Source organism: Phyllopteryx taeniolatus, chromosome 1, assembly GCF_024500385.1.
Source record: "Phyllopteryx taeniolatus isolate TA_2022b chromosome 1, UOR_Ptae_1.2, whole genome shotgun sequence".
Taxonomy (NCBI): Eukaryota; Metazoa; Chordata; class Actinopteri; order Syngnathiformes; family Syngnathidae; genus Phyllopteryx; species Phyllopteryx taeniolatus.
In genome coordinates, this window is record NC_084502.1 from 38,083,482 (window position 1) to 38,096,851 (window position 13,370).

Genomic DNA, 13,370 nt, shown 5'->3' on the forward strand with positions numbered 1-13,370 from the left:
AGAGTACTACAGAGAAATACACAAGTAGGGTGGAGTGTGGTGGGGGGTCTTACTGCAGCCATATTCATCTGAGCGGTCAGGGCAGTCTGGCTCTTCGTCGCATTGGTAACTAGATGGGATGCAAGTGCGGTCACTGAGGCATTCAAACTGCTCAGGGGCACACCTGTCATCTGGACCCTTGGTGGCTGTGCAATATCAAGTTGGACATTTCAGTATCATTATTAATTACAGGCAGCACTAAAAGTAACAGTTACATCAGTTCAGACCGTAAGTCGTGGTGAGCAATCAGAAGTGGACAGTTTGAAATCAGAAGAACCACAGAGATTCAGAAATAGTTAGGACTGCATGTGGCAAACTTCTTTTTGTGTTTAGAGGTGTCAAACTCAGCGCAAGTACCTCACCGATAGATGGATCTGACCGTTGCAATCAATAGAATTCTGGCTCAAAGAAGTAACTAAAGATGTCTGAAATTTAGAAGACTTGGTTGAGGAATAAAACGTAAAAGCTGACAGGACAAGTCTACACACAAAACGAACCAGAGTGAAACGCGACGGTGTCGTAACCTCCTACTTCAAACACCAATTTGGTGTGTGACATTTGGAAACGAGTTGCCTCTCAAAATGCATATCAATGAAGTTTCCACTCATGATCAAATCACCCGAGATGCGTGTCTGAACAGAGTTATAGATGAACTCACGGCAGTCTAGCTCATCCGAATTATCCTCACAGTCATTGTCTCCATCACAACGCCATAGCTTGAGGGCACAACGACCGTTTTTACACTTAAACTCATTTGGTTCACATGGAGACGGAGTTCCTGTAAAGACAAGTGGATACGTGCCAATGCTGCCGTTAGGTGTGCTTGTATATATCACTTTGTATGACTGACCACATTGGAATTCGTCACTTCCGTCCAAGCAGTCTCTCTCCCCGTCACAGATGTAGTCTCGAGGGATACACTCTCCGCTCTGGCACTTTGCTTGATCTGCTCTGCAGAGTCCTGGAATGACGGGTGACTGTGGAGGTTTAACGATGGCGGTGGTGATGATAGGAGTAGGGGTGGTTGCTACGGGGCTTCCTACATTTGCAACAGATCTCTGGTTAAACTTAGCAACTGTGGAGGTTTCACAGTGCATAAGGCATTGCATATCATCCGTACATGCTGTGGCCGACCACTTTACAGCCTGCTAGCAGGTCAAGCTGAAGCAACTCACCACAATGTTTCTCATCACTCATATCACGGCAATCTGGTCGATTGTCACACAGGTATTCCAACAGGATACAAGTTCCGTCACCACACCTGTGCTCATCCGGCATGCACGGTCTGATGCCAGGTATTACTAAGGAAGGTGAAGATGCAGATGGGCGGAAGGAGGAGGAGGATGGACGTGGTGAAGGATCAACATGCAAGTCAACACTTTCAGGACAACAAATGCACTACAACACATCACAATACAAATACAGCAGCTATCAGCAATAAGTTCTTGGCAACATAATCAATTGATTTTTATTTTAGAAATATTTCCTCTGTATAACATATCTATGTACAATATAGCTATACCAGACACCTATTAGGGTAAGGCGTTTAGTGGGTCTAAGCCCCACACATATAAAATATAAAACATAATATATATTGGGGATGCCATGTTTGCTCTGCAGGTAATGTTTGAGTGAACAGGATAAACAGCAAAATTCACAATCCATGAATCGACCAATACATTTCCAAGGACATCCACTTCTGTGACTCTTCCGGTCCTATGCATTTTGGTTGCAAACTCCTGATGACACTCTGTGACACTCTAAGCTAAACGGCCACTTCCCTCTGAGAACATCCTGTTTGAAGCCCCGCAATGGTGAGGTGCTGTTCATCAATTGGTCTTGGTCTCAAGATGTCAAAATGTAAACAGCATGTTGAAGAGGGCTGTTACCATACCAATTGTAATTGAAGCAGAAAATGTAATCTATTCATGGCTCAAACGCCTGTTGTAAATTTTGCCTTTTAGCTCCTTGATCGAGAACAGTAAATGGAGCAAAAAGTACTGAAACATTGAACGGTTGGAAATGTGCATTAAAAAGTTTAAAGAAGGTCAAATTAAGTTCACCTGTAAAGGTTAATGTATTTTAGGTTGATCCTGAAATTTCACTCCAAAGCTGAAGATCCCTAACTTTTTGTGAGTAGTGTTGTTATGGATGGATTTTGGATGGATTTTGGATAGATGGATAGATAGATAGATAGATAGATAGATAGATAGATAGATAGATAGATAGATAGATAGATAGATAGATAGATAGATAGATAGATAGATAGATAGATAGATAGATAGATAGATAGATAGATAGATAATGCATTCTTAATCCAAGTCATGCCATGCGGGCGTTGTACTGTTTTTTTGGTTTGTTTGTTTTTTACTGTACATTTTTATTTTACATTGGTGCTCCATGCAAAACATTCAGGACCACATGATAGATTGCACTTGTACGTGGCATCACAGTTTCGTCCTAAAGCAGCTAACACACAGCCAGCCGTCCTACTGCTTCTACAGCACAGTCGGCTCATTCACCATGCAACGCTACGTGGCACAGTACAAACCTGGCACTGCTATCGGCTCCACTGAGGGCAGAGAAACCAAATGGAAACATTAGCAACCCTACCTCACCCCTGTGGTGCACCCTATTTTGACGCAATAGACTGCTACCCCTTGTGTCAAATACTCCATCATCTACAGTAGCTCCAGAATGTTGTCCTTACCTTCACCAAGCTCTCTGAACTGAAAGCCTTCCACTGATGTGACATAGGAGGCAATTGCTCCATTCTGAACCACACTGTACAACACACTTCGGATCTGTTCACTGTTGCTGTTGTAATCCGAGCCCACGTCCAGTTCCACAAATACGTCAACGCCATCCTCTCTAACCATCTTCCTGAAAGAGCAAGAAAGGCCTGGTGAGACGACAAAATAGGCGGTGTGCTACTAACGCTGACAAAGAAAAGCGCTCTCGATGTTTGCCCGACAGGACTATTGTCGACTGTTATGAAGATTTATGAATGGTAGGCCTACACCACCTTGTGTGGTGTGGAAAATTTTAAGAAATCACACGCCTTCTGCACACAGCTGCAGGGACCCTACTTAAGGTTTCACATTTCAGCATTTGAATGCATACTTAATGAGGACCACGCTGACTGTCTGGACACCTGGAATCCTGTTGTACTCTGACTCCAACTGTGGAGGGAAAAAATACAAATATAATCAGCATAGTCTTAAAAAAACACTACATGCCTTACAAGGCAGCTGTGCAGCATTTGACCACAGTTCAGAAATAACGAGGACATACCGTGTCAACCACAGCTTCTGAGATCTCATTAAAGCCTGGTGAGAAGATGTCCTCCAGTTCTGGGCCGTAGATGATGGAATCAGTGAAGTTGACAAGAGCTCTGTAATAAACTAGATTCAGACAGCGTGAATAAGAATCTGTCAGCCAGCCAACGATTGCTGTTGAACATGAAGCTGACTTCTACAGCAATATTTGGATATTCTGACCATCATTCCAAGCTACTGTAAGTTGTTAAAGCCCACTAAAGATAATATGATACTGGATGTTCCTCCTCAGAAAGCTTTTGGCTAAAAATCATAGACGGGTCTGCCTGAGGCTTAAACAAGAACCACGTTCCAATTATGGTATCTATTTTCATCTCAATTGTGTTTGGGTTTTCACTTAAACCACTTGCTGTGTAACTACACACAGGCGCATGCTTCGACAGGCATGTCCTTAACCCATGAGTCTCAAATATAACTGTGAAATTACAACATTCCTTCTTCTCTGTCAGTATCTACTGTGGGATCTGTTGACAGTCCAAGCATGTGCACAAATAGACAGAAATAGCGTAAGTCAACTCAGTAAAAATATTAAAATTCTTAAATTTGGTAAAAAAGAACACAGATGATCAATAACTTTAATCCTAGGGGTTGGAAAATTGGACAAAATGCACTCTTGAGACATGTTAAAGACCAACAAAGTTCACTTTGATTGCATACAAGGTGAGGTGTGTGTGTGTGTCTGTGTATATATATATATATATATATATATATATATATATATACACAGTGGGTACGGAAAGTATTCAGACCCCCTTAAATTTTTCACTCTTTTTTTTCATATTGCAGCCATTTGCTAAAGTCATTTAAGTTAATTTTTTCCCACATTAATGTACACAAAGCACCCCATATTGACAGGGGAAAAAAAGGAATTGTTGACATTTTTGCAGATTAAAAAAGAAAAATTTAAATATCACACAGCCATAAGTATTCAGACCCGTTGCTCAGTATTTAGTAGAAGCACCCATCCATCCATTTTCTACCGCTTATCCGAGGTCGGGTCGCAGGGGCAGTAGCTTTAGCACCGACGCCCAGACTTCCCTCTCCCCAGCCACTTCATCCAGCTCTTCCGGGGGGATCCCGAGGCGTTCCCAGGCCAGCCGAAAGACGTAGTCTCTCCAGCGTGTTCTGCGTCATCCCCGGGGTCTCCTCCAGGTGGGACGTGCCCGGAACACCTCACCAGGGAGGCGTCCGGGAGGCATCCGAATCAGGCTCATCTGGCTCCTCTCAATGTGGAGGATCAGCGGCTCTACTCTGAGATCCTCCCAGATCACCGAGCTTCTCACCTTATCTCTAACGGAGAGCACGGACACCCTGCGGAGGAAACTCATTTTGGTCGCTTGTATCCGGGATCTTGTTCTTTCGGTCACGACCCACAGCTCATGATCATAGGTGAGGGTAGGAACGTAGATCGAGAGCTTTGCCTTTCGGCTTAGCTCCTTCTTTACCACAACGGACCGATACAAAGTCCGCATAACTGCAGACGCTGCACCGATCCGCCTGTCAATCTCACGTTCCATTGTTCAAAGGAGAACCTTTGGCCCAGTCTTAGGTCCTGAGCACTCTGGAGAAGTTTTTCGTCCAGGATATCCCTGTACTTGAACTCATTAATCTTTCCTTAGATTGCAACCAGTCATCCTGTCCCTGCAGCTGAAAAACACCCCCACAGCATGATGCTGCCACCACCATGCTTCACTGTTGGGACTATATTGGACAGGTGATGAGCAGTGCCTGGTTTTCTCCACTCATACCGCTTAGAATTAAAGCCAAAATGTTCTATCTTGGTCTCTTCAGCCCAGAGAATCTTATTTTTCACCATCTTGGAGTCCTTCAGGTGTTTTTTTTAGTAAACTCCATGCGGGCTTTCATGTGTCTTGCACTGAGGAGAGGCTTCCGTTGTGCCACTCTGCCATAAAGCCCCGACTGGTGGAGGGCTGCAGTGATGGTTGACTTTCTAGAACTTTCACCCATCTCCCGACTGCATCTCTGGAGATCAGCCACAGTGATGTTTGGGTTCTTCTTTACCTCTCTCACCAAGGCTCTTCTCCCCCGATTGCTCAGTTTGGCTGGACGGCCACCTCCAGGAAGGGTTTTGGTCGTCCCAAACAGCTTCCATTTCAGGATTATGGAGGCCACTGAACTCTTAGGAACCTTAAATGCAGCATTCATATTTTTGTAACCTTGGCCAGTTCTGTGCCTTGCCACAATTCTGTCTCTGAGCTCTTCAGGCAGTTCCTTTGACATCATGATTCTCATTTGCTCTGACATGCACTGTGAGCTGTAAGGTTTTATATAGACAGGGGTGTGGCTTTCCTAATCAAGTCCAATCAGTATAATCAAACACAGTTGAAGCAGAAGAAATGGACAGCACCCGAGTTAAATATATGAGTGTCACAGCAAAGGGTCTGAATACTTATGGCTGTGTGATATTTCTCTTTTTCTTTTTTAATAAATCTGAAAAAAATGTGATAATTTTTTTTCTGTCAATATGGGGTATATATATATATATATATATATATATATATATATATATACACATTTTCTGATTTTCTGTACCGCTTATCCTCACCAGGGTCGCGCGGCATGCTGGAGCCTATCGCAGCTATTTTCGGGCGAGAGGCGGAGTAGACCCTGAACTGGTCGCCAGCCAATCGTAGGGCACACATATATACAAACAACCGTTTGCACTAATATTCACACATATACACACACACACACACACTGGAAGGGCAAGGTCAATTCCTTTGTTTTTGTTTTATTCTGAAGACATTTGGGTTTCTGATCAAAAGATGAATATGAGACAAAGGTTCAGAATTCCAGCTTTTATTGTGTCAGATGTTTATCTCATGAAGCTAAAATGGTCTAGAGCCACAGGTTGCTCTCGCATCTCATTGGTCTCCATACTTGGTTTGGAAGAGTCTGCCAACCTCTAGGCTGCCATTGGGTTTGGAAAGGAATTCAATATTTGAGCTGTTTTTTGCAGCCCCCTGCTACTTGCCATACACAAAGCAAAGGGTAATGTTTGGAGTGCTGCCTATTTAAAGGACTGTGGAGACTGACCTCTGCTCTACTACCCAAGCTGGGTTTCCTTGTGGATGGGGTGTTAAAAATATGCAAGGTCAATGAGGAAAAAGTCTCCTTAACTGAGAGCAAATTGACCATTGCCTCTATAAGCACACAGAGACGTAAACAACACACACACTTTCAAACACTCCACCATCCTCTTCGTCATCAAGAAACCCTTAATTGGGGAAATGAATAACTACAGACTTGTCTCTCTGACATCTGTGCTCATGAAGTCCTTTGAACACATCGCATTGAACCAACTAAAGGGTATCAAGGGATCCTTCCTGCACGCCCTGCTGTTATACTTCCAAGGAAACAGGTCGTGGATGCAGTCACCATGATGGTACAGGGATCTGCGTGAGGATCCTGTGAACATACTTAGACTTTTGGTTTGCCTTTTCAGCAGATGTACTTCCTGCGGTTGCTGAGGAAGCACGGGCTGGCACAAGAGTTGTTGAGGCATTTCCACACGTCACAGTAATTGAATCAGGTCTGTGTTTATCCATCACAGTTTGGTTTGGTGCTGCTACAAAGGACCAAACTAGACTGCAACAAGCAGTTAGGAAGGGAAGCATCACTGTTCCCCCCCACCCCCCTACCTAGTCTTGAGGAATTGCACTGTGCAACAACTCAGCCAAGGGTAGGCAAAATTCTCTCCCCACCCTGTGGACACCACCTTTTCCAGCTCATTCCCTCAGGTTGGCACTATCGAACAAAGCACAACAAAACCAGCAGAAATCCCAACAGCTTTTCCTTGTCATTAACTTCTTAAACAGTCATAAGTGACACCTTGCGATTTTACGGTGGATGACTGGTTAGCACATCTGCCTCACATTTTTGGGGGCTGGGGTTCAAATATCAGCCCGGCCTGTGTGGAGTTTGCATGTTCTCCCCGTGCCTGGGTGGGTTTTCTCCAGGCACTCCGGTTTCCTCCCACATCTCAAAAACATGCGTGGTAAGTTGATTGAAGACTCTAAATAGCCCGTAGGTGTGAATGTGAGTGTGAATGGTTGCTTGTTTCTATGTGCCCTGTGATTGGCTGGCGACCGCTTGAGGGTGTACCCTGCCTCCCGCCCGAAGATAGCTGGGATAGGGTCTGGCTGGGGACCGGTTCAGGGTGTACCCCGCCTCCCGCTCGAAGATAGCTGGGATAGGGTCCAGCAGCCGTGACCCTAGTGAGGATAAGCGGTAAAGAAAATGGATGGATGGACAAACATTGGGTGCAGGGAAAAAAAAACACATATCGGACAATATTTGGTATATTGGCCGGTAACTGATATGTTGGCTTAAATATGAAATAACATTGATATATTGTACACATACAAAGTTTACCATGGAGTAAAAAAAGTTTCTCTCGACCTTTCTCTTGTCTTCATCCTGTGCTGCAGCCAAGTGAGTTGCACTTCGCTGGTATGCGTGCTTGTGTGAGAGGGGGAGGGGCCAGGCACTCAGACAGAGTGCACAGACACACAGCGTGACTAAAATCTCCGTGCAGCAATACAGTAAATACATCGGTTACATGTTGACCCATGTATATTTATTGGTAATATGCTAGAATCGGCCCGATTAATTGGCCTGCTGAGTGATCAGTTAGGCTCTAATCATTAAATATTTATTTTCATTATTATGTTGTTGATCAGAATTACTGCACTATTGTACACTTCATATTTCTTAATGACTCTGTGTACAGTGGAACCTAGACACAACAGACCCCAATATAGTGGATATTGGATAAAACAGACCGTCGGGAATGAAAAAAAGTGTCCAAAAATAGTTCCCATTTGTGACTTAAAATGCCGTTGCCAAAGTCTGTCTGTTCCAGAATTGGCCGCTGTTGTTTACTGGCGCTGTGGCGCTATGCAGGCAGAGAATGGGACTGACGTATTCCCAGGTCACAGATATACAATATGACTAGATCCAATTCCAAAAGACATGCCTTCCGTGCCTATATGGCGGCCATGTTGAATGTGGGGCATTGAGGTGGCGACAATGTGATGATGCTTCTATTGTACAAAGAGCACTGGCAGAAAGAGAGAGAGAAAGTGGCATGGCTCTGAGGAATATAAAACATAAGTCTTTGAAATCTGGAACATGCTATTTTTGGTACAGTAACGGTTCTTTTGTCAACCCGTGCGTCTTTGGCAACAGTTTGGGAATTAGGAAGCACACTAATTCCTCGCCTATGCTGAGTACTGTACATCAACAATGTTACCATGACCAAGCACACCGGTGTGGACAAAATATGAAACTTTCAATATTTTCAAGATTTTTTTATATTTATTTACAATAACTGTGTACTGTACTGGGCGTTTTATGCCATGAAAAAACCCTACAAAACAATTTTGTATTGTACAGTAATATGGGTGCATATGGCCTAAAAATAAATAAATAAATAAAGTGCTTCAGTGTAAGACTATATCGGATGATAGCCCGCCCCTAATTTTCCATTCTATCAAGGTTCCACTGTATTTTATACATTTGTGTACATGACCTACATGCATATTTTGTTAGATTTTCTCATAGTGTCTTTTTTGCTATAGTACAACCCCAATTCCAATGAAGTTGGGACGTTGTGTCAAACATAAATAAAAACAGAATACAATGGTTTGCAAATCCTGTTCGACCTATATTTAATTGAATACACTACAAAGACATTTATTGTTCAAACTGATCAATTTGATTGATTTTAGCAAATAATCATTAACTTAGAATTTTATGGCTGCAACACGTTCCAAAAAAGCTGGGACAGGTGTCAAAAAAGATTGAGAAAGTTGAGGAATGCTCATCAAACACCTGTTTGGAACATCCCACAGGTGAACAGGCTAATTGGGAACAGGTGGGTGCCATGATTGGGTATAAAAGGAGCTTCCCTGAATTGCTCAGTCATTCACAAGCAAAGATGGGGCGAGGTTCATCTCTTTGTGAACAAGTGCGTGAGGAAATTGCCGAACAGTTTAAGGACAATGTTCCTCAACCTACATTTGCAAGGATTTTGGGATTTCATCATTTATGGTCCATAATATCATCAAAAGGTTCAGAGAATCTGGAGATAATTGAAAATAATTGAAAATTGTCAAACAGTTTATGGACAATGTTCCTCAATGTACAATTGCAAGGAATTTAGGGATTTCATCATCTACGGTCCATCATATCATCAAAAGGTTCAGAGAATCTAGAGATAACTGATAACATCAGGCTTGAGTGCAGCCTGGCACAGTGCCGGAGCTCTTGATGCGCACACTATTACTGTTGAACTGAAAGTGAATAATTGTTGTATTGCCTGAATGTGGAAACAGAAGACAGGCAACATCAACGTTTCTCATCAAAGCGCTTTATTTGACCCACACCTAATTGCATCAGTTGAGTGGGCACAGGCCACCAGGTCAGCTCCCTGTTCACTCTGAGGTTTTCGCATTACTGCTATGGCCTAGCGAGTATGTCACTCTCACCGCCTGAGATCTTTTGATGACAGTGCTGCTAACAAGCAAGACCAATTCTCCTTTATGTCACTCCAGTGGAGGAAATCCCATAAACCAGCACCACTATCAAGGGTGATGAAACAGGGGGTTTTGGTGCAGATGTGGATGGAAATTTTTTTTAAAAAAAAGAGTCTGGAAAAACACATTCTGCACTCTTGATTCAAAAATGTATTTGGCCATTAAACCTACTCAACAGAACTGTGGCTGCATTGTGCCTTGGGCCCCTGCAGAGTGTGGAGAAGCCTACACCAAAGACAAAGACTTGATTGAGCAGTGAGGCTGGCCTGGCCTTTAAAGCCTGGCCACATTGGGCTTGACCTTCAACCCCCAAGGCAGTGCCTACAGTAATGGCCCATCACCAGCCAGGCCAGAGTAGGATGGAGAGAAGGCGGTGTTCCATTCAATATAATTGATAATATTTTTCTATTTATTTTTTATACACATTGGTATCACAGAAAGCATGAATAATAGCCTTTTTGTAAGTGTCCCTTTGACCCCTATTTGTGTGTTTGGTAAACTATACATGTGCCAATCGCTCTCATTAGCAAATCAATGTGAGATTTCAGTGTGAAGTAAACTTCTTTCTGTAATGTATTGCTATTTCTTCGTTTGAGTGAGTTAGCATCCTGAATGTCACAGAATGGCCATTTCCACATAAGATGCAGAAAGTCTAAGAGTGACTATTATTATCAGCTTCCATACATGCAACTGAATTGCTAAGCTGCAGAAAAGAGAAGGAAAACTAAAGTAAAAGACATACATCCATCCATTTTCTGTACCGCTTATCCTCATTAGGGTCACGGGCGTGCTGGAGCCTATCCCAGCTATCTTTGGGCGGGAGGCGGGGTACACCCTGAACTGGTCGCCAGCCAATTGCAGGGCGCATAGAAACAAACAATCATTCACGGGCAATTTAGAGTCTCCAATCAACCTACCACGCATGTTTTTGGGACGTGGGAGGAAACCGGAGTGCCCGGAGAAAACCCACGCAGGCACAAGATTTGAACCCCGGTCCTCAGAACTGTGAGGCAGATGTGCTAACCTGTCGCCAACTGTGCCGCAGTAAATGACATCAGTGGTATTATTATTCATTAGTGATACATTGAATTTTCGGCCACCCAAAAGTGCATTTTTGGTTTCGGCCCAAAAGACTTTTGTCACCAAATTAAAAGTCTGACAAAGGATGTTGTTATGACGTAAGCAAAAAATGCAGCCAGTGCACAGTTGTGTGCACTGTATTGTAAAAAAAATACAAACACGGCATCCACACTGAACAGTCGCTCAAACCTGCTGCTTTCCACTGTTCGTGTACTACAGGGGGATGCTTATTGCACGCTATTTTGTGCTGCCCCAGCTACCTAAGAGCTTCAGCTAACGCAGCTATATACGATGCCGAGCCACAAAGGTGAATGTTCAATTTGCATCCACTGTCAACGCAGTATAAGTTACTAATGATTGTCTCCATGGCAGCGAATAAGCAATACTTCTGACAAGTATTGTTATCAGGAAGGGAGGATGAGGATTAATGAAGAGGAGAAGACAGTATGCAAGAGAAGACATTTGACTCCAAACGTGTCCACCATTAAAATGTTGATGTAATAACTACATTAAAATAACAAATATTGAAGCCATAATTAATTTACGATTATGATTATAGAGTAATGATTATTTTGTGCAATTGAACAGTATGCAGAATTATATGTATCCTATTACATAATATACTGAAAGAATTGTTCCTAACTGATGTTCGTAACATCAGTTTAAAAATATGGAAATGACTGCTCTGCAGTCATGGCCATGAATGCAATTTTACTAATAATTGACATTAGTAATTTCTTTCAGTGTTTCAGTTTCGGCCAAGAATTTTCATTTCGGTGCATCACTGTTACTCATAGAACAACTTTATAATTTAGATAAATGGACAACATAGTGGTGTAGCACTGGGCCTACATGGAGTTTGCATGTTTTCCATGTGTGGGTTTTCTACAGGGACTCAGGCTTCCTTGTAAATTCCCAAAACATCCACTTGAGGACAGAATTATTAGCTCCGCCATGAAAATTTCATATTTTATTACAGGAAGTATTTCCCAAGTGCTGTTCAAGAGAACGATGCATTTTTAAAACAGATTTTCCAAGCATCCTACTTTCATTTTGGATGCTTCCAATATTTTTATTTGCACACAGGAACAAAGCTATTTCACAAAAAACTAAAAATACCAGAGTCAAAATGAATAGCTCCTTAAAAACTCCCACCAGTTTGAGAGACAGCAAGTGCTCGAAGCCATGTGCTCTCATTAATCAAACCTAATTGAAGTCACCAGCGAACACTGACTCTATAAGAGGCACCTGTAGAGCAGTAGAGATGATGATTCCGGACTCAGAAAGCATCATGCCAAAAACAAAATAATCAGTTTAGGCTTAAGAAAAATTATTATTGATGCACACAAAGCAGGAGATGGATACACAAAGTTATCACAGAGTTTCCAAGTGTCAAGAACTGGAGTGAGCAGTATTATTGAGAAATTCAAAGACAGGCACATGGTATAAAACAAGCCTGGTAGATGTAGGAAACGAAAGATTTCAAACACTCTGGAAAGCAAGCTAATGAGAGATGTGTCTAAAAGACATCAGAAGCACTGACAAAACACTAGTGAATGACTTGGCCAAGTCTGAAATTGTAGTCTCAAAGATGATAATCACTAGAGCCCTGCACACAAATGGAATGTGAGGCTGCAGACCAAGAAAAACTCCACTTCTGTAAAAAAGACACCTTGGAGTCAGACTGTAGTATGTAAAGGACAACCTAGAGAAAGACTATGCCTACTGGAAGCGTGTCCTTTAGTCAGATTAAAGAAAACTAGAGCTCTTCGGCCATCAAGACACTGCTTTGTTTGGAGAAAGAAGGGAGAGGCATACAACCCAAGAACAGTCCCCACAGTTAAACATGGGGGTGAAAGTATTATGCTGTGGGGATGCTTCAGTGCATTTGGAACTGGGAGTCTTGTCAAGGTGGAAGAAATCCTGAAGAAAGAACGCTATTTGAAGGTATTTGGAGGTAAACCTCAAGCAGTCAGCAGCAAAACTGGGTATGGGTCGCTGCTTTGTCGTCCAACATGATAACAACACTCCTGGTGAAGAACTACCTCCACAAGGCCAAAGTGAATGTTATTGAATGGCCTGCATAAAGCCCCGACTTGAATCCCATTGGGAATCTTTGGGGAGAATTGAAGACCAAGGTCCATGGTAGAAGACCGTCAAATCTGGGGGAGTTTGAGAGGTTTGCCAAAGACGAATGGGCTGGGATTGCTCAGGAGGTGTGTGTGAGACAAAAGACTGCAGGCTTTAATCCGGAAAAAAGGACACACAATTGCCTTTTGGCATCAGGCGGGCTAAGAATTTTGACCCTGGTAGTTTTGGTTTTGGTTAAATAATTTTGTTTGTGTGCATAATA

At 42.8% G+C, this 13,370-nt stretch overlaps 1 protein-coding gene across 13 annotated transcripts in view; it reads right to left on the reverse strand.

The window, feature by feature from the left end:
- The window catches only part of hspg2 (heparan sulfate proteoglycan 2), a 116,721-nt gene that overhangs the window by 58,675 nt on the left and 44,676 nt on the right, over positions 1-13,370 (reverse strand). For 11 of the 13 annotated variants that reach the window (XM_061793929.1, XM_061794008.1, XM_061793981.1 and 8 more), the window contains 8 exons: positions 3,334-3,443; positions 3,163-3,221; positions 2,750-2,922; positions 2,591-2,611; positions 1,215-1,340; positions 890-1,078; positions 698-817; positions 54-185 (listed from right to left, as the gene is read on the reverse strand). In XM_061793929.1, coding sequence (XP_061649913.1) covers positions 54-185; positions 698-817; positions 890-1,078; positions 1,215-1,340; positions 2,591-2,611; positions 2,750-2,922; positions 3,163-3,221; positions 3,334-3,443 — 930 coding nt within the window. The remainder of the gene's footprint in view (positions 1-53; positions 186-697; positions 818-889; positions 1,079-1,214; positions 1,341-2,590; positions 2,612-2,749; positions 2,923-3,162; positions 3,222-3,333; positions 3,444-13,370) is intronic. The other 2 variants (XM_061793946.1, XM_061794035.1) reach the window with 1 other exon arrangement.